The sequence below is a fragment of the Lethenteron reissneri genome, chromosome 8 (genome assembly GCF_015708825.2).
Source record: "Lethenteron reissneri isolate LAM-NWPU_2019-01 chromosome 8, ASM1570882v1, whole genome shotgun sequence".
NCBI lineage: Eukaryota > Metazoa > Chordata > Hyperoartia > Petromyzontiformes > Petromyzontidae > Lethenteron > Lethenteron reissneri.
In genome coordinates this window covers 13,249,975-13,271,881 of record NC_083786.1, presented here as the reverse complement: position 1 = coordinate 13,271,881, position 21,907 = coordinate 13,249,975, and the positions used below count along the sequence as shown (strand labels likewise).

The 21,907-nt window shown below is 42.4% G+C and overlaps 1 protein-coding gene across 4 annotated transcripts in view; it reads right to left on the bottom strand.

The window, feature by feature from the left end:
- Positions 1-21,259, bottom strand: part of LOC133361601 (protein transport protein Sec23A-like) — a 39,060-nt gene extending 17,801 nt beyond the window's left edge. Inside the window, exons 1-11 of one of the 4 annotated variants that reach the window (XM_061580554.1) lie at positions 20,941-21,232; positions 19,432-19,448; positions 18,101-18,355; positions 17,177-17,234; positions 15,600-15,686; positions 9,285-9,440; positions 8,328-8,408; positions 7,201-7,286; positions 5,948-6,092; positions 5,076-5,102; positions 346-504 (exon numbers count right to left, since the gene is read on the bottom strand). In XM_061580554.1, coding sequence (XP_061436538.1) covers positions 346-504; positions 5,076-5,102; positions 5,948-6,092; positions 7,201-7,286; positions 8,328-8,408; positions 9,285-9,440; positions 15,600-15,686; positions 17,177-17,234; positions 18,101-18,321 — 1,020 coding nt within the window. In that variant the 5' untranslated portion in view covers positions 18,322-18,355; positions 19,432-19,448; positions 20,941-21,232. Of the gene's footprint in view, positions 1-345; positions 505-5,075; positions 5,103-5,947; positions 6,093-7,200; positions 7,287-8,327; positions 8,409-9,284; positions 9,441-15,599; positions 15,687-17,176; positions 17,235-18,100; positions 18,356-19,431; positions 19,449-20,940 lie in introns of all 4 variants that reach the window. The other 3 variants (XM_061580563.1, XM_061580547.1, XM_061580572.1) reach the window with 3 other exon arrangements.
- Between the last annotated feature and the right edge of the window lie 648 nt (positions 21,260-21,907).

Below are 21,907 nucleotides of genomic sequence, written 5' to 3'. Positions count from 1 at the left end.
GAGGGAGCCGTTACGCAGTGGGTTTGTGCACTTGCGCTATGAACCCAGCGATTTCAGTTCAATTCTCAACCACCGCTAACATCATTGGCGAGTGATATCTAAACCAGTTCTGAGTACGTCTCTCTTCACCAATCCACAATGACCAGGGTGATGACAAATGGTAAAATAATCCCCAGGACTGACGTGGTGTGAGATGGACCTTCATCCAGCAATGGATTGATAAAGAGTTGCACATTGTCGCCTCCACCCATAGAATTATATTAGTCTTAAGTATTTCCCAACAGGCAGATGAAAGCATGTGTATGGTGTGGGTTAAGATGGTATTGGTAGGGAGGCTTAGGGTACCTTGGTGGCTTTCTTGACAAACTTGGCATTGTCTTTCTCTATGTCGTGCCATGAGCGAATGGGGACTTTGAGCTCCTCGCCCACCACCATACCAGGGCCCTGCGTGGGCGGCCCTCCCGTGAACAGCATGATGCGGGCACCCGTGTTGGGAAACGTACCCTAGAGGAAACATTGAGAAACAAACGGGAGCAGGGGATGGGGGGTATGGTTGGGGGGGGAGCAGTCGGGTAAAAAAAGTAGGGTAGACAGGTGCGAAAGACAAGGAATATATGAGTTAACCACCAGTAACGGACTGTTAGATAATCGGTAAGAAAGTAAGGAACTTTGAATGATGATTCACAACTGTAGTGTTTAGAAATCTGCAAAAAACGATTTAAAGTCACATTACCACAATTCTCTGTAATTTTAATGTTTAAGGTTGTTTTCTTAAGTATTTTTTCAACAACAATTAAGTTTTGGTTATTCATGGACTGATTAATCAGACTTGTGAAAAATAGAGGAAAATTAATAACAAGATAGAATTCCCCCCTTGTATGTGTGATGGTACTGTTATTAGCTGCTCATAACTCAATACTAAGTGACATTACTTCATCTAAAACAACCCACGAGACATGCTTCATCTTATTCTTTGGTTCTTTCGGTTATGTCACGTAGATAGAAAAATAAAAATAAAGTGAATAAAAATAATACAAATAAAATAGAAATAATAAAAAACTAAAAACCACTAATGTAGACTGTAGCCTGGTTCATCTTCTTGGTTCTTTCGGTAAAGTCACGTAGAAGGGAAGTAACAAAATAATAAAAATAAAACATAAAATAAAAAGTAATTATTATATTATTTTATTATATTATTATAATTTATTATGTTTTATTTTTATTATTTTATTACTTCCCTTCTACGTGACTTTACCAAAACAACCAAGAAGATGAATCCCTGCAGTCACGAAAGCTTTAAATCGAAATGTAGCCTGGTTCTTAACCTGGGTGAGTGTACTGGCAGTCGAGAATGTAGACCGTAGCCTGGTTTTTAAGCTGGTGAGCTTATTGGCAGTTTATGATGTAGACTGTAGCAATGGTTAGTAAACTGAGTGAGCGTACTGGCAGTCTATAATGTAGACTGTAGCCTGGTTCTTAACCTGAATAAAATAAAAACAATAAACCAAGACGTTTTGATCGCAACACAAGCGGTCGTCATCAGGAAAAGGGGGGTTAGCCTCTAAAGGCAAACTGTTTATAAAGGTTTAGAGATGGGTGTAGACCAAGTGTGTCAGCAGCATGGGCCGCCAGGCAATCATTGCACCTCGCTCCATACACCCACACTGCTGACGGTGGAGGTTGACAAGAAAACACAAATCAAGTCATGACCCAAAGTGGTTGATGACATCTTTCCAATGATTGCTGGGTTTGTAACCATCCTCTCGGTTGAAATTGTGTCTGTATATATGGATGGCTTTATGAATGAATCTTTGTTGATAGCCAGTAGGCTTGCAAAGTACCATCGTCTTAGAGAAATAAATTTCGTGTGAGCCAGCCGCATTAAAATGATTGGCCACGGCAGAAGTATTGGTCCTACCGTGTTTCAAATCTTCCTTATGCTCCCGAACACGGTCCGAGACATGTCGAATAGTTTCCCCAATGTAACTGCTGCCGCAGGCACAGCTTAGTTTGTAGACGCCGGGGTATTGCATGTCAGGGATCACATCCTTCACAGATGGGATCAGATCACGAATTTTACGTACTGTATTGCATCAAACCTGGATCTTGTGTTTGTTCATGATTTTGGAATACTTTTTGGTGACCCCTGCTATGTATGGCACGGTGATGGTTTTGATTGCGTCTTCAGATGGTTCTTTCCCAACGGTTGGGGTGATAGCTTTACGGATTGTGTAGTCTGAATATCCATTCATCTTGAGAGCTTGGTGTACGTGCTCTAGTTCACTGGCTAGGTGATGATGGTCGGAAATACATCGAGCTCTATGTAGCGTTTTGATGAGGAAATTCTGGCTATCAACAAAGATTCATTCATAAAGCTATCCATATATACAGACACAATTTCAACCGAGAGGATGGTTACAAACCCAGCAATCATTGGAAAGATGTCATCAACCACTTTGGGTCATGACTTGATTTGTGTTTTCTTGTCAACCTCCACCGTCAGCAGTGTGGGTGTATGGAGCTAGGTACAATGATTGCCTGGCGGCCCTTTGATTGTAGATCCACTGCGTTGTCGTTGCTTCCTTAGCTACCCCACCCATGCTGCTGACACACTTGGGCTAACCGCTCGGATAGCTACCGTCTTAGTGCTGCGTGGAAGCGAATCATCACATAATACATTATTTAAATGCATGCCTAAAAAAGGGCAGCGTACTTCAATAGGGATTACCGTTGGTAGGGCTATTTTAATAAACATTATAAACAGGAAGGACAAGTTCAAAGGGCTCGCATAACACACATGCATAATGTAAGTTGCCTCAGTAATCCCCCCCTAAAATTGTGCAAGAGTGGAGAAGGGTGGTCAACACATCTACGCCTCTATATAAGGAACGAAAAAGGAAGACTTCTCCACAAATCTGGCTGTCGCTTGATGAAGCTAGTTGTAATTACTGGCGAAACGTCGTACTCAGTTTGTAAATGTTATGGCTTGGCTCTCCAACACACCGGTGTGCTGTACTAGTGACGAATTGGCTTGTTCTGTTTACGTGACAACCCTTACTAGTTGGCTGTATCGGGTGGTGGCGGGTTTTAATGACACATTTATATATTTACGCGATCTAACCCAAAAAACCTCCATTATGGATATTGGTCGCGATAGCCTAGGTGTTAAATTGATATCGCTGATGACGACCACACTGCTGCTCATGATGATCACTATGATGCTGATCCTGTTTATGCTCAGTACTACAATAGCTGGCTGTCAATGCAATGTATTCTGGTTTCTTTCGACCCACAAAACACATAATGGGTCAAATATCCCAATGTTGGCCCTCCTAAAAAGGAATCCTTGAGACTAAGCAAGGCTCTTAGAAATAAATTACATTTTACACATACAAACATTAATCAAGTGATTTATTAAAATAGATGTTTTTAAATACAATAATTGTCTAGAATTAAGTAAAATTTATTTACGATCCATGCAAATTGCATTGAAGTTATACACACATGTTAGCATGCCAATATTTGCTAAAAATGCCAAAAAGAAATATATAAAAAAAGTAGAGAATTTTAATATTTTGCTTTTCTAAGCATGTGTTTACCGACGAAAAATACCCTGAAAGATGCGACGACGAATATCATAATGACGCAAATCAAAGCGATTTACAGGGTAGGTGGAGGCAAAGGCCGAAGCGAGGGATACGAGAGAGGACAGGATGATGCTGTCAACGACGTAAGTGTGGGGAGAGGCATATCAGGTAGTAGTAGCAGTGTTAATAATGTGACGACGTATTTTCAAAACGATGTAAAAGGGAGAGATGTATATTGGGGTATTACGGTCCCGGATTATACTGCGCATCTAATAATAATTTCCGACCAAATAAATATTTACCTGTGGGAATTATGTTTTCAAGAAAAAGACCAAATCATATTTACAATGGTCCTCTTTAAAACTCCTTTAATATATATTTGTTTTAACACTTTTAAATGTAAAAAAATAATCCTATTAATAAACATTTGCTTTAAAAATGTAGCTTTATCAATTTATATATTCAAAAGTGAAACATGTTCAGCCTTCATATACCACTAAGAAATCTAATGTTTTGGTTCTTTATTAAGTGTCTATTATATGGAAAACTCTGATGCATGTAAAAAACTTTAAATAAATTTGCAATTTGGTTGGAATGCATATACAGTACTTGTGCAGAAAAAGTTTGCACAGCTGTTCGTAATATGAATAAAATAGCATGAATATAAGACCATTACCATGCATAAACATTCCAACAATGGTCCCTCCATATTCGTATACTTACAGTTACATACTCTACAGAATTTTTTATGTACTTTATGTATTCATAACACTCATTGAAAATATTGCATTAGGCATCACCATTTTTTACCCCGAAATTAGCAGAAATTACAAGCATTGCTGTTCAAGACGAAACATGTAAGCGGATTTGATTTACGAATCTCGTTGCAGTAAAATGACAATGACTGCTTTTGTCCAAAATGTAATTTAACAGCATTATTTTTTAATGCCAAAATGTGGCCTTTGATCATTCATGAACTTGACAAAAATATAAATGTGGCGTATGAAATGCATTACAAAATACAACCACATATTTTTTACTGGAGAACTTTCAACTTCATTCAACAATTTAGGTAAATGACAGGGTAACTTTCAAAGAAAAAAGGTATTATAATGCGATTCCAGTCTTTGCTATGGATGCCAAAAAAAAAAAAACGAAAAGTGTGAAGATAAATCACTGTTCATTAGTCACTATTGTATTTGTTTGCTATATCCTATTAGATTGATCACATGGGTATTTTAGACCATTTAATACATTGCTTATTAAGAAATGTGATCGTATGTTTTCGGAGTGGTTTGGCTTTAAAACTACATAATGCTAAGGCTGCAATTAAGCTAAATCGTAGCATTTCATTTTGCACTGATTGTAAAACAATTAAAGTTACATGGTTTGCAGGAGAGGTTTTGTGAATTATTCAGGATGTAAAAATCATTCAACAATCGGCGCTAAAAGGGCAGACGAGGCGGTGGACACTGCTACAGTACTTACCGACTTTCCAAAATTTGGGATGCACATCTGAACAGGGATGTGATACAAAAACACAAGCAGCTCAAAACAACAAAGACACAGCAGGGCACTCAACAGAACAAAGCATCTCAAGCCAAACCAAGCAAAGAAATGTGAATTGCATGCACAGTAACTCTATGGAATTGATGCTGAAGCCTGAACACAAGTTAGGTAATGGTGGTGTAATTAAAACAGTGCAGTTAATATAGTGAAGCTAATAAGCAGAGCAATAAACACTTAATAACGTGTGCATAAATTATGGATATAAAAGCAGCTTGTTTTCTTTGGGACCTACATTGTTGGGTAAATTAATTACAACTGTGCATAGTTGGGATCTGAAAAATGAAATAATGTTTATGATTTAATGAGCAAGGAAAACAGCACATCTGTAGGTGAGCTACAGACAGGATACCAGTTATTTTAGTTACAGGTCAATCATGAAATTCACTTTACGAGATATAAGATATTGAAATCAAGTGATTTAATATGTATTAACATTTCACACAGCCACACCATGCTGTTAACCAAGCGAAACTCTAACCAGCTTGAATACATGGAATGCGTGTTATGAACAAAAATGCAGGTAATCTCTTTAGAATGTGTCCACGTCTGGCGTATTGAAAATACACGCAGGAAGCAAAAACAAAATGGTCAGTAATGTGAGAGGAAATTCCATAATTAGAAATTATTTTGCTTTCAGTGGTAGGTCTAGATTTCTGTAGTTTATTTATTGTAGTCAACTGACGATTTGGGCATGTATTTACCATGCGCTGTTAAATTGATTCCAGGCATTCAATGAGTAGCAATAAGGAGCTCAACATGGGATGACGGTGTGCAGCTTTGTAAGTTGTCACCTCAACGAGTCCTACAGCGATAGAGAGGGCCACCCCTGTGGAGCGCAGGGGCCGCTTGCCCTGCGGCACAGGCCACGGGTCACGCTGCAGCTCTCCTAAGAGATCCGTTAAGTTCATGTCGACTTTTTGCACGGGCTGGAGAAACCTGGGGGTGTGGGCCATGAAACCAAACAAGCAGAGTGGTTAGCACATTCCTGGAAAGCACTTGGGCCATAGCAGGGTTTCATCGGTCATCAACCATTATAATGATCACCTTTGTTAAATCCAGCGGTGATGAATGTCTTCCACACATCGTCACCAGCCTTCATCAATTTGCAATGCGACATTCAATCTCTCTCTCGGACATGAATTGATCTCGTTGTTACATCTGGTGAAAATTTTTTGGGTGTTACCTATTTTGGCCACGAAATCCATCACCATTTTTGTACACTGGCTATCATTCCTTCTCGGGGTCTGTCATTCAGAAGCCTACTTACTTTTCTTAACAGCTGGCGTGTGATCTCTCATCAACTTGTCCTTATTTTTGTCTCAGTGTAATGCCTAACATGTGTAACGGGTTCCGGAGACACTTGTAGAGGTAACTTCTTTATTACAATCCAACCAACAGTCCAACAGTCCTGATACTCTGTAACAACTCCCAGGTACACAGCCTAGGTACACAGCCTAGATACACTACTCTGGCTACGCTCTGGAACTCGCCCTCACAAGGTCATAGAGCCAGGAGTTCCAGAGTCCCACCACTCGCTCTCACAGCATCCCAGGGTTCTCAGATGGCTGGTCTTGGGTATTGGGTCTTGAGCTACAACTGGCCCTGATCGTCCAGGGAGCTCCCCTTTTATAACTAGTCCCCAACGAGGGGTGGGGCCGTGTGCGCCCCCAGATCTCCCACAGAGCACACACAGCCCCCCCCTTTGGCGGCGCCAAGGCTTAAGCGCCTGGCCCACCCGGGAACCCAACGCCTGACGCCAAGAGGCTTAAGCATCTGACCCGCCTGGGAACCTACGCCTGGCGCCAAAAGGCTTAAGCGCCTAGCCCGCCCAGGATCCCAGAGCCCCCAGCAGCCCCTCCCTTCTTATGTCACTACACATGCATCTATCCATATGTGCAGATTTATTTTTCAGATTGTTACATTTTCTTTGTCAGTGTTCCATTTTTATGTTCAACTAATAAGTACCGATGGCATATGTTAAGGCACGTTAATATTTTGGTTTTCAATATAAAATTATAATTTTTAAAGGTACTCCTTTTGTTACCTGTTAAATGGTGGGAGCTGCTGGCCTTGTGGACCAGGACGTTGTTGCTGACCAGATGCTGGTGGCTTAGTCAACCCCAACATTTCCTTAATAAAAAAAGATAGAAAATAGTAATCAACTGTGAATAGATGTTTAAAAAATGGCCAATATTGCGTATCAGTGTATCATTCATTACAACAAAAATGTACGTGTGAATTGGAACAGAGGTGTATTTCAATGGAGATTTCATCATTATCTACAACCATCAAAAACAGGCAACCAAGCGTGTTTTCAAACTGGAAATAATACAAAAGCTACAAAAAATAAAACTGCTGACCCAATGCATTCTTTGGTATTATCAGTTGGACAAGCCAAACACTAGGCTATTCACTCAGCAAGGATGAAATTTTAGGATGCTAGTGATGCCACCTAGTCATCTACATATAGTGCTGAGCTGGCACTGACTAAAGAAAGTGCCTTTTCACACACTTCAATAAAAGCCACATATCCATTGAGACACCATAGCACTGGTGTTCCCCAAAACAGACTATTTTCCTTGCCAATTCTGACTGGTCACAGTAAAGCAATAAAAATGGTTTATTAGTCTTATATATATATAAAAGGGAAATTTGTGAGTGTGTCTGTTCAAAATGTTTAGCATTCTTCGCAACATGCAACAAACTTGAAATTTGGCATGTGGGTAGCTTCCAGACTGTACACAAAAAGTCTAAAAATAGACTTTTGTATTTTGGGGGGGGGGGGGGGGCGCAATAATGGATATATTTTGCACGGCAAGTGAGCGGTGACGTCACATCTGTGATGTCACCCGCATGCAACAGCGTTACGCAGTGTGCCTGCTGACGTCACGCATCCCCCACCCTCCGCGTAGGCTGTGTATTAATCAAAGACAAAAATCCATGCCTCTGGCGAAGCTGGGTAGTAAAGCTAGTTCGTAATATGATGATGCAAACAAAACATTACCACAATTTCATCATATCATGTTGGGGTTTCTGAACTCATTATCGGATGCTGTGCTACCACGAACGTCTCGTAATCATTTTACACAACATGTGTGGAAGCCAAATCTGTTAGGGCGTATAATCGGGCATGTCTTATTTCACCATTCTTGATCCAAAGGTCACACTCACCTGCAGCTGTTTGGCTGTGAGGTCCTTGGTGCCACGGAACACGTAACTCTTAGCAATGCCCTCACAGCCCAGCTCGTGAACCTGTCAGAATGGATCCAGAACTCACATCATCACCGGTACTTTGTTTTTATAGATATGACCAGTCTGTTGAAGAACACAACCACTGTACATGCCGTGTAAATATACAGCGAGAAATTAAAGCAAAATTATTTCAACAATAAGCACTTTTCGATTTAAAGCTTTCGTGACTGCACGGATTCATAATAAAATAATAAAAATAAACCACAATAATATCTTATTATATGATAAAAAAAAACAATATCTTATTATGTTTTATTGCTATTTTATTATTTCCCTTCTACGCGACTTTACCGAAAGAACCAAGAATAATAATAAGCACTTATCGCGTTTTAGCAAATCACTTCAATTGAGAGATGCGGTTTTGGAATTACGGACAGAAGAAACAAATACATGGGTCAGTGAACAAACAAAACTTAGACATCATATTGACTATGAGGAAAAGTGGACTGGAGAAGGACACATCATGGCTAGAACAGATGACTGATTGGCTAGAAAGTATTGATGACAGAATGGCAGCCAAAAAGGATAGTGAGATGGAGCGATGAGATTAGATAATGTTCAAATTGAGATTGACTGTGGGATCGCAGGAACATGAGATGGTGAATGAGAGTGAAGGCCTTCATCAAGCAGTGGACATACAATTAATCCTATTTCACATGGCTGATGTAGATGCAGAGCAACAACTACAATTTGGCATTCAGGTGGTCAAGCGAGATAAACGCGTTAGGAGCAGCGGAGTGTATCGCTGTGACGTCTCCTTCGTATTTGTGGATTGGGCATCGCGTCGTTTATGTTTTATGGTCTGATGTTGAATATTTATGGCGCTTTTTGGCCATTTTCACCTTCAGAAAGTACAGTGTTAATTAGTCTCCTGACCTGCACCATGCGGCCAAAAGTGATGAGCCCAATAAGTGCAGTGGGTGGCAGCAGACTGAGTGACATTTGCAGTGACTCCTTGAGGGCCTGAAGGTCATCCTCTTCCAGACACGTGTCCACCACATACAAGAAGATGAGTGGCATCTGTATCCCTCGCTGTGAGAACAACACAATGGAAAGGTTAACAGAGAGCGAACTTATATACATTAAGATGGCTATATTTCGATTTAAAGCTTTCGTGACTGCAGGGATTCATCTTCTTGTTTCTTTCGGTAAAGTCACGTAGAAGGGAAGTAATAAAATAATAAAAAATAAAACATAATAAAACAATTCTCACGACGTTTCGGCTACAACGCAAGCAGCCGTCTTCAGGTGAAGAATGAGACACTACCAAACTAGGAGCTTATATATAAGCTGCATTGCGGGTTGAAGAGCGCCTTAACAAAAAGAATGTGCATGTGAAGAGGGATTTAGCATATTCATGGAAAATGCGTAGGCGTTGGGCGGGGGGGTGTCAAAGTCATATTATGCCCATGCATTATGCAGGATCAGCAGCAACCAAGGGGGGTGCAGGGATTAGCAGTAACAAAGGAAAGGAATGTTAATGATATGTAGCTGCAGTTACTCAACAACCACGTAGAAAACTAAAGTATAAACTACATAAAAAACTAAAGTATAAACTGCATCGCACCATCAGTATACTTACTATACTCTATAATAAGCTGAGTTACTAACAGCAAGTAATACATTACAATTTTACCTCGTAAAAATTCTATAATATGCTTCCATCTAAACCTTATTCTCTTACATCACACGAGCATATACCGTACTATATACTGCCATAGATAAACCCAACATTAAATTATATACTGTATTGCTGTAAACCAACCTATATCTTATACATTTAATATCACACTATGTATTATTCTACACACCCTAATGTGTATCGAAATGGTTTATTACGTCCTTCCAATGATTGCTGAGCCAGAATCCATCTTCTCGGTTAAAGTTGTCTCTGTGTTTGTATATGTGGATCGCCTCATGAACGAATCTCTCATGATAGCCAGATGGCTTGCAGAGAACCTCTGTCTTGGAGAAGTCAATATCATGTGAGCCCACTGAGTTGTAACAGTGATCTGCCACGGCTGAGGAGTTAGTCCTACCGTGTTTCAGGTCAGCTTTATGTTCACGGATGCGGTCCGAGACATGTCGTTTGGTTTCCCCAAGGTAACTGCTACCACAGAGGAAACTTAGTTTGTAGACGCCAGGGTACTGTATGTCTGGAACCACATCTTTTACAGACGGTACCAGATCACGGATTTTATGTACTGTGTTGAATCGGACCTGGATCTTGTGTTTAATCAGGATTTTGGAGATCTTTTTTGTGACCCCAGCAATGTAGGGTAAGGTGATGGTCTTGAAAGGCTCCTCAACAGGATCCTTCTTGATGGTTGGAGTGATGGCTTTGCGGATTGTATAGTCGGAGTAACCATTTGCCTTAAGAGCTTGGCGTACGTGTTTGAGTTCACTGGAAATGTGTTCATGGTCGGAGATGCATTGGGCTCTATGATATAGAGTCTTGATGAGGGAATTCTTCTGAGATGGATGGTGGTGGGAATCCGGTTTTAGATAAGCATCCGTGTGGGTGGCTTTCCTGTAGACAGAGTGGCTCATTGAACCATCAGGTCTCCTTTTGATTAGGACATCCAAAAAGGGTAGCTTGCCATCATTTTCGACTTCCATGGTGAATCTGATGGCTGGGTGTATGGAATTGATGTGGTCGAGAAATTGGTCTAGAGCAGGCCGGCCATGTGGCCAGATGACAAAAGTGTCGTCTACGTACCTCTTCCATAAGGTCGGGCGTAGAGTGGCAGTCTGGATGGCGTCCGTCTCAAATTTCTCCATGAAGATGTTGGCTACAACCGGAGATAGGGGGGAGCCCATTGGGGTGCCCTCAATTTGCTTGTAGAAGGTTTCATTCCAGGTGAAGTATGTATTGGTTAAGCAGTGTCTCACCAGGGGGGGTACCCCAGCATTCAGTCCTTGATGAACCAAGTCTTCAATGATTGCGATGGTGTCAGGCACAGGTACCTTGGTGAACAAGGAAACCACATCAAAACTGACAAGCAGGTCGTCTGGGGACAGGGCAATCCCCTTGATTGTCGATACCAGGTCAGTAGAGTTTAGTACTGCAGAGGTGGTTTTTCCAGTGAAAGGCCGTAGGATTTCGGACAAAAAACGAGCCAGTTTGTAAGTGGGGGAGTTGATAGTAGAGACAATGGGACGAAGAGGTGTATCTTCTTTATGTATCTTTGGCAAGCCGTACAATCTTGGTGGTCTGGCTGCAGAAGGTTTCAACGAGAACTGTTTGGTCTGATCAATTAATGCGGTTGAAGCAGAAATGATGTTGTTGGTTTTGGAGACGAGGCTGTTGGTGGGGTCTCTTTTTATTTTTGTATAGCTGCCATCGTTTAGTAGTTCTTGAATTTTGTTGTTGTATTCTATTTTGTCCATGATGACAGTGGCATTGCCTTTGTCGGCCAGCTAGCAACATCAGCAAAGAGGAGCGTTTTGAATTAGCTCAATTAAAAAAGAGGGATGACATTGTCATCCTCTCAGCCGACAAAGGCAATGCCACTGTCATCATGGACAAAATAGAATACAACAACAAAATTCAAGAACTACTAAACGATGGCAGCTATACAAAAATAAAAAGAGACCCCACCAACAGCCTCGTCTCCAAAACCAACAACATCATTTCTGCTTCAACCGCATTAATTGATCAGACCAAACAGTTCTCGTTGAAACCTTCTGCAGCCAGACCACCAAGATTGTACGGCTTGCCAAAGATACATAAAGAAGATACACCTCTTCGTCCCATTGTCTCTACTATCAACTCCCCCACTTACAAACTGGCTCGTTTTTTGTCCGAAATCCTACGGCCTTTCACTGAAAAAACCACCTCTGCAGTACTAAACTCTACTGACCTGGTATCGACAATCAAGGGGATTGCCCTGTCCCCAGACGACCTGCTTGTCAGTTTTGATGTGGTTTCCTTGTTCACCAAGGTACCTGTACCTGACACCATCGCAATCATTGAAGACTTGGTTCATCAAGGACTGAATGCTGGGGTACCCCCCCTGGTGAGACACTGCTTAACCAATACATACTTCACCTGGAATGAAACCTTCTACAAGCAAATTGAGGGCACCCCAATGGGCTCCCCCCTATCTCCGGTTGTAGCCAACATCTTCATGGAGAAATTTGAGACGGACGCCATCCAGACTGCCACTCTACGCCCGACCTTATGGAAGAGGTACGTAGACGACACTTTTGTCATCTGGCCACATGGCCGGCCTGCTCTAGACCAATTTCTCGACCACATCAATTCCATACACCCAGCCATCAGATTCACCATGGAAGTCGAAAATGATGGCAAGCTACCCTTTTTGGATGTCCTAATCAAAAGGAGACCTGATGGTTCAATGAGCCACTCTGTCTACAGGAAAGCCACCCACACGGATGCTTATCTAAAACCGGATTCCCACCACCATCCATCTCAGAAGAATTCCCTCATCAAGACTCTATATCATAGAGCCCAATGCATCTCCGACCATGAACACATTTCCAGTGAACTCAAACACGTACGCCAAGCTCTTAAGGCAAATGGTTACTCCGACTATACAATCCGCAAAGCCATCACTCCAACCATCAAGAAGGATCCTGTTGAGGAGCCTTTCAAGACCATCACCTTACCCTACATTGCTGGGGTCACAAAAAAGATCTCCAAAATCCTGATTAAACACAAGATCCAGGTCCGATTCAACACAGTACATAAAATCCGTGATCTGGTACCGTCTGTAAAAGATGTGGTTCCAGACATACAGTACCCTGGCGTCTACAAACTAAGTTGCCTCTGTGGTAGCAGTTACATTGGGGAAACCAAACGACATGTCTCGGACCGCATCCGTGAACATAAAGCTGACCTGAAACACGGTAGGACTAACACCTCAGCCGTGGCAGATCACTGTTACAACTCAGTGGGCTCACATGATATTGACTTCTCCAAGACAGAGGTTCTCTGCAAGCCATCTGGCTATCATGAGAGATTCGTTCATGAGGCGATCCACATATACAAACACAGAGACAACTTTAACCGAGAAGATGGATTCTGGCTCAGCAATCATTGGAAGGACGTAATAAACCATTTCGATACACATTAGGGTGTGTAGAATAATACATAGTGTGATATTAAATGTATAAGATATAGGTTGGTTTACAGCAATACAGTATATAATTTAATGTTGGGTTTATCTATGGCAGTATATAGTACGGTATATGCTCGTGTGATGTAAGAGAATAAGGTTTAGATGGAAGCATATTATAGAATTTTTACGAGGTAAAATTGTAATGTATTACTTGCTGTTAGTAACTCAGCTTATTATAGAGTATAGTAAGTATACTGATGGTGCGATGCAGTTTATACTTTAGTTTTTTATGTAGTTTATACTTTAGTTTTCTACGTGGTTGTTGAGTAACTGCAGCTACATATCATTAACATTCCTTTCCTTTGTTACTGCTAATCCCTGCACCCCCCTTGGTTGCTGCTGATCCTGCATAATGCATGGGCATAATATGACTTTGACACCCCCCCGCCCAACGCCTACGCATTTTCCATGAATATGCTAAATCCCTCTTCACATGCACATTCTTTTTGTTAAGGCGCTCTTCAACCCCCAATGCAGCTTATATATAAGCTCCTAGTTTGGTAGTGTCTCATTCTTCACCTGAAGACGGCTGCTTGCGTTGTAGCCGAAACGTCGTGAGAATTGTTTTATTATGTTTTATTTTTTATTATTTTATTACTTCCCTTCTACGTGACTTTACCGAAAGAAACAAGAAGATAAGATGGCTATGTTGTAAATTATGTGATTTTTCAGACGTAAAAACATGTTTGCTGACTCTAATTCACCCCTTTACTTCCCACCAGAAATTTGATACAATCTTATAAATTGGGGGAACAATTCAATGCAAATAACTATTATTTTTGCCTAATTTCTGAAGTTTTGCATTTATAGTCTATTTTATATTCGGTCTTTTTCATTACAATTGCAAAAATGTAATGCATGACATTTTCATACAATTTAATCAATTACAAATAATGACAAATAACATGCTTAGGTAAGTCCCACATATTTACACAGATTAAATAAATTGTCCTCTAATCTGCCTCTTCAGATATAGTTTTGTTTTCGGTCCTTTTAAGATCTATTATAAAGCCTGGCATTCTATTTGTCCGTCAATTAACTTATAAGAGGCTTTCAGAAGGCCTGAATCAAAAAGTTAGAGAAACTGGACACCCCCAGTTCCATGGGTGAAAAAGCTGATCCAACAGGTTTGCAAAAATTATCGATGCCCCAAAATGTTTACTCACTCACCCCCCCACTATAAAAATAAATGTATTTTGTAGGCATATATGCCGAGACACCCTATATACAAGAGCCAGTAGTATCTGTAGGGTGTGTAGTAATATATGCCTACACACCCTACATACAAGTCAGTAGTATCTGCACATATTGGGGGGCGGGGAGGAAGAAGAGGTGAGGGTGACGGGCTAGGCACGCAGCGCTGCAAGAATTAGAATAAGGTGGCCGTAGGCCAGCAAAATTCTAGTTTGATATATTTTTCTGCAGGTGCTTTGTTTTAGGTAAACACAAGTGCCTGTGTTAACATGACAAGTATTTTTTTTAAGATCCATTAAATTTGGATTTAATCAGAGTTCTGAGTTGTAATGGTGATTTTTATTCCTTGTCCCACAATATTTCTATCCTCAAATGTATTTATTTTACAACATCAAAATAAATAAGGGATGCTACCGTGGGTATAATGGTTAACACACTGGACTTGCAATCCAAAGGTCTGCGGATGGTTCTCCTAGCACAGCAATTGATATGACGCAAGTCTCTTAAATCCCCCCTCCGCTCTCCATGCAGGGGTATAAATGGGTACACCAGTTCGTAGATTGCAAGTTGCATGTGGTGGGATAAAGTTTGGGTACTCCCACCTATTCCAAGACATCTGTATGTTGAACTTGTGTTGTACGGTATGTAGCCAACCGTGCCAAGCAGAGGTGACATCCGGCCACCATTGAAGCACAGGCTAAAATACCCTTGAGAGCGGCGGTTTCTAGAACTCCCTCTCGTGGAGGCCTTTCCACCAGAAGCGGCTTGAGCAAGAAATTGCAGGGATGCATATTTCCATTTATTTAGATAAAACAGATTGCTATTCAAATTACTGTGTGCTCGGGAACCTCACCTGGACAACATAATCAATGGTAGAGAACTGGGGGACGAGTTCAGCCGGCATGTTCATTTCAGAAATTCCTGCGTAAGTCGGTGGAAACTGAAACATAAAATGTCAATCAAACTTGATTTATGAGCATTCACATTTGACTTAAACTTAAAAGCATACACTGACATTCAAATGCATTGTAAATGTAGATATCATATTTCTGGCTTTCTATATAAAAATATTAATTTTAATCATAGATTTGACAATACACTAAGAATAGAAGGCAACGAGGACAACTAATAACTGTAATTGATGTGTTGTGTGTCTAACTAACTACACGGAGACGACTTCTGGAGGCAACGCGTTTATTTCAACAACTCTACGAACAGCGACTGTAACACGAACCCTTCAACCCGATAGCCTAAGGGAGGTACAGCCTCCCTTCTAGTGTGCCCTACACACTCCAGGATACTCTACACCCAGGTCCCTTGCCACGGCCGCTAAGGGAAGCTAGACCGACCCGACACTGCCAGGGTACAGGTCCGACCACTGGTCTGCTACAACCTGGCTCTGACAAGAGCCTCGGGTGAGGGTCCCCGGGTGCTGGTCCATTCTTCAGGTCTTGGAGGTCTTCAGGCTTGAGTTGGTGAACACTGCCGGACCCGTTCAGAGGGCCGGCTTTTTATCCTCAGGTCGGGGCTTACCCCTCCCCTAATGACCCCCCCTCCAGAACCTTCTGGAAGGTCTTAAAGGGCCTTAAATCCTAAAGGGTCTTAAAATCGGTGGGCGGTCTCTATCCCTCCCAGCCCCCAACCCTTGAGGGTCTGGGGTGTCAACCTCCGGTCACGGGCCACCCGAGGGGGGTTTTTACCCCGTGACCGTGGTGGCAGGTAAAGCGACTTACAGCGCCTTGTTATGGCGCAACAGATGTAAGAAGTAATTTCAAAAGCTTTGTAAAATAATTTATTACAAATGAAGGGGGCAATATAAATCAAAATCTGCTTTGCCAAATTTGACATTAGATAATTATCATGCATTAACAAATTGTGTGCATGTAGTCAAACAAGCAAACCCTGTCAGTACGAGTTTGGTCGGGTCAATTACAAATTACAATCACTATAGAATTGTTAGATGAAAATCATACTTTGTTATTGGAATTCATGAATAAACTACAATCAGAATTGTAATTAGCTCCAGGTTTGTCTTGTGGGTTGTCAAATAAGAAACAGCAATGACAATTTACATGTTGTATTAATTCGTAAAAGCTACAGTTACAACAGTATTTTGAATACAATTAAGACATTAAGGCAAATGTGATGAAGCAAGTGAAAAACATTTTAACCGAGGACCTCCAACCACTGTGTCCAGAAGCTATGCTAACATCATCAGCCATTATCTATCCCTGTGCTAGGTAGCAATGCAACTCAATTCCTTAAAATTTCTTGACAGAATCTCATATTAATCTCATAATAAAAGCCATCATCGCTTATACATCTATTAAGATTGACAAGTTGTACGAACATTTACGTTAGATTGAAACATTTTATAAAAGCAAATCGTGTATGTTAAGATAATAATATACAACAATAACAAAAACTCACCGGGTTTCTCTGGTAACAAAAATTACATGCCCAAAGTTTGGCTCTGTAGTCAACTTGGCTGAAATAACAAACAAAAAACGACGTTTAATACAACACCAGCTTCAACACACTGACAAATAATGTTCAAATAATATTTTTGAACAAAGTCAATGACATGAATTCAAGGGATCCTTGCATCTCAAAAAAATTACAGCCTATAACAAATGTACTCTTGCCTGATCCATGTACTGTGCATTAGTTAAACACCTGATCAATACATGCTTTTGCACAGAGTACTTCAACTATATTTTCCATTGGCTACATAGTAACAGTATGTATGTTGAACTTCTTTCGCACCGTACGTAACCAACTGTGCTAATCGGAGGTGCGGGAAAGGAAACTGGATGTGCCGGTTATGACATAGCGTGACCTCCTGTATTTGTAAATGTGACCACTAATGAATACCACTGGTCTGCAGATCTCTCTCTTGATAATCCTCCTTTCATCTCACTCATCTTCATCTCGATCCAACAGCTTTCTCATCTCTCATTTATCTAGCTTTAACTGACCACCTTTATCTCTTGTATACAGCTGTATATTCTCCAGCTATAGTTTTTCTCTCTTTCATCTCACTCATGTATACCTCTTTAAGCTTTGGTTAACCATATTTCTCAATAGGCTATAGCTTCTAGATTTGAAGCTTTCGTGACTGCAAGGATTCATACTCTTAGGTTTTTTCGGTAAAGTCACTACATCACTACGTGACTTTACCGAAAAAACCTAAGAGTAGGCTATAGCTTGTTAGACCACTCCCAACAGCCTTCGTGGGTTACATCTGGCCCATAGGCCGCTATTTGAAGAACCCTCTTTAGCGCAATGCGGTGAGGTTGGTAGGTGTGGATCGCGTGCTACGTGCCACACACAGGTAATGGTGGTGGGCCCCACCAGAGCGGGTTGAGGACGGCACGGCAGGTGGCACGGCTGCACAGCACGGGCTCATACTGCAAGGGCGGCAGGTCGGGTCGCTCACGCAGAGGCGTGAACAGGCAAGCAAGCGGCACCACCATGCGCGTGGCTTCCAGCCGGCTTGAAGGCCACACGTTCCAGCTGAACCGCACGCCATCCCGCTCCTCGTTCTGCTGGATGTACTCTCCAAATGTCGTCATGACAATGTGTTGTAACGATACCAGCCTGCGAGCACTAAAAAAGAAGAAACAAGCATAGGCGAGCAATCACACGATAATCTTGACAGGGCATATTTTTGATAAGTTGTCGTATTTTTTTCGATCATGTTGTTCTTGTAATCTTCACATACATTTATCCCAATTGTGCAATCGGCGTCACATAATGAAAAATATCCATTCAGATATCTCGATATTAGACGGCGGGTGTTAGAGAGCGACCTACAGAAGCAGATATAGAAGAGGTACCTCCAGAATCCATTCAAGCGTTTGCCAACCCAAAACTGAACAGCTTGAAGTATGGCCAAATAAGCCCGCTACCTGTAAGGTGTGGGGTAGCCCTCGTCCTGCAGTGGATTTATAAAAGATCTGTACCGTACATCTCTTATAAACCATGCATCTAACTTAAGGCCATACTCGTCGCTGCATACAACGATGTAAAACCGACTTGTTTGGGGAAACAAGGCGCAACGTAGGTGTTGTATGCAACCCAGCACTGGACATAGGGCACGTGATTTACGTCTTTCGATGTCTTAATCATACAGATTTCTATCACAGTGGAGCGGTCGTGAAGTGGTTTGTGTACTGCGCTATGAAACTGGCGGGCTAAGTTCGATTAATTATCAGCCACGAATAACATCAGTGGCGAGTAAAATGTACCTGAAATGGCCCTGGGCCACCTTCTTAACCAACCAGCACTGACCGCGCGAAAATTAAGGTCATACAAACACAATGCATCGGGGAAGTGTGACGAGGCCAAAATCAGCAGTTACCCCAGTGTAAATCGTTACCTCTGTGTAGATCATTACCCCTGTGTGGATTGTCACCCCAGTGTAGACCGTTACCCCTGTGTAGATCGTTACCCCAGTGTAGATCGTTACCCCAGTGTAGATCGTTACCCCGTGTAGATCGTTACCCCAGTGTAGATCGTTACCGCTGTGTACATCGTTACCCCAGTGTAGATCGTTACCCCAGTGTAGATCGTTACCCCGTGTAGATCGTTACCCCAGTGTAGATCGTTACCCCTGTGTACATCGTTACCCCAGTGTAGATCGTTACCCTTGTGTACATCGTTACCCCAGTGTAGATCGTTACCTCTGTGTAGATCGTTACCCCAGTGTAGATCGTTACCCCAGTGTAGATCGTTACCCCTGTGAAGAACGTTACCCCTGTGAAGATCGTTACCCCAGTGTAGATCGTTACCCCTGTGTAGATCGTTACCCCAGTGTAGATCGTTACCCCAGTGTAGATCGTTACCCCTGTGTAGATCGTTACCCCAGTGTAGATCGTTACCCCAGTGTAGATCGTTACCCCTGTGAAGAACGTTACCCCTGTGAAGAACGTTACCCCAGTGTATATCGTTACCCCTGTGAAGAACGTTACCCCTGTGAAGATCGTTACCCCTGTGAAGATCGTTACCCCAGTGTAGATCGTTACCCCTGTGAAGAACGTTACCCCTGTGAAGAACGTTACCCCAGTGTAGATCGTTACCCCTGTGAAGAACGTTACCCCTGTGAAGAACGTTACCCCAGTGTAGATCGTTACCCCTGTGAAGAACGTTACCCCTGTGAAGAACGTTACCCCTGTGTAGATCGTTACCCCTGTGAAGAACGTTACCCCTGTGTAGATCGTTACCCCAGTGTAGATCGTTACCCCTGTGAAGAACGTTACCCCTGTGAAGAACGTTACCCCTGTGTAGATCGTTACCCCTGTGAAGAACGTTACCCCTGTGAAGAACGTTACCCCTGTGAAGAACGTTACCCCTGTGAAGAACGTTACCCCTGTGAAGAACGTTACCCCTGTGTAGATCGTTACCCTGTGAAGAACGTTACCCCTGTGAAGAACGTTACCCCTGTGAAGAACGTTACCCCTGTGAAGAACGTTACCCCTGTGTAGATCGTTACCCCTGTGAAGAACGTTACCCCTGTGTAGATCGTTACCCCTGTGTACATCGTTACCCCTGTGTACATCGTTACCCCTGTGAAGAACGTTACCCCTGTGTAGATCGTTACCCCTGTGAAGAACGTTACCCCTGTGTAGAACGTTACCCCTGTGAAGAACGTTACCCCTGTGAAGAACGTTACCCCTGTGAAGAACGTTACCCCTGTGAAGAACGTTACCCCTGTGAAGAACGTTACCCCTGTGTAGATCGTTACCCCTGTGTACATCGTTACCCCTGTGTACATCGTTACCCCTGTGTAGATCGTTACCCCTGTGAAGAACGTTACCCCTGTGTAGATCGTTACCCCTGTGAAGAACGTTACCCCTGTGAAGAACGTTACCCCTGTGAAGAACGTTACCCCTGTGAAGAACGTTACCCCTGTGAAGAACGTTACCCCTGTGAAGAACGTTACCCCTGTGTACATCGTTACCCCTGTGTACATCGTTACCCCTGTGTAGATCGTTACCCCTGTGAAGAACGTTACCCCTGTGTAGATCGTTACCCCTGTGAAGAACGTTACCCCTGTGAAGAACGTTACCCCTGTGTAGATCGTTACCCCTGTGAAGAACGTTACCCCTGTGAAGAACGTTACCCCTGTGAAGAACGTTACCCCTGTGAAGAACGTTACCCCTGTGAAGAACGTTACCCCTGTGAAGAACGTTACCTCGGTGATTCCTCTGGGGGGTTACGCGGATTTTCTCCGCTCCCAACTTAGACGCCGTTAAAAATCCACCACGAAAGTAGAAGAGCAGCTAAAGCGGACGGGCCTCAGGACTACAGAACACAGCGGAGGGGATGTAGTAAAAATGTACCGACTCTCGGTGTTTAAATAACGACGAACAAACTCTCTTTTGGTACGAAACTGAACATTTCCATCGCGTGAGAGAGAAACGAAGACGCGTTACCAGCCACGGCCGCTTGAACCCGATTCGAATTCCCTACAGCGCCTAAGTATACGACGCCCCGCTTGCTCCACGTGATTGGTAGCGGCTTGTCACGTGCTACGTGCATTGACCAATAGAACGCGTTTGTGGGGCTTGTCCCGCTGAAATGTTTCACCCAATGGGGTGAGAGGTGGTGCGCGTGTGCATTAGGGAATGCGATCTCGCGTATCGCGGCGTCTGCGAACACGGTGACAGCGCTCGCGTTCCAAAGGGCTTTGCCACGTCAGGAGATTACAAAGGAGTCATAAACTTAATGATCTATTCGAGCAATTGTGACTTTTAAAAAAAATATGCACGTGAGCTACGTCGGATTAGCTATCCTAAAAAGTATTTTGCCCGATTTAGTTTATGTGCGTTTTGGTTTTAATTTAATAATTGGTGCCCATTCCACGCGAATGTGCTTGCTGCTAATTGGCAGTATAGATTTACTTAGGAAAATGCCATTCATTTGATCTATAAAACTTTATTTGAAATAATTATAGATTTGAAGTTTCTGTGACTGCAAGAATCCATACTCTTTGGTTCTTTCGGTAAAGTCACGTAGGTAAAAATTTAAAATAAAAATCACGACGTTTCGGGCGTAACACAAGCGTCCGTCCTCAGGTGGCGACAACCACAGGGACAAAACCATCGCTGAAGTTTGCCAAAGAGGCGGCTGCGAGCCTGTGACGAGGCTTATCGAGCT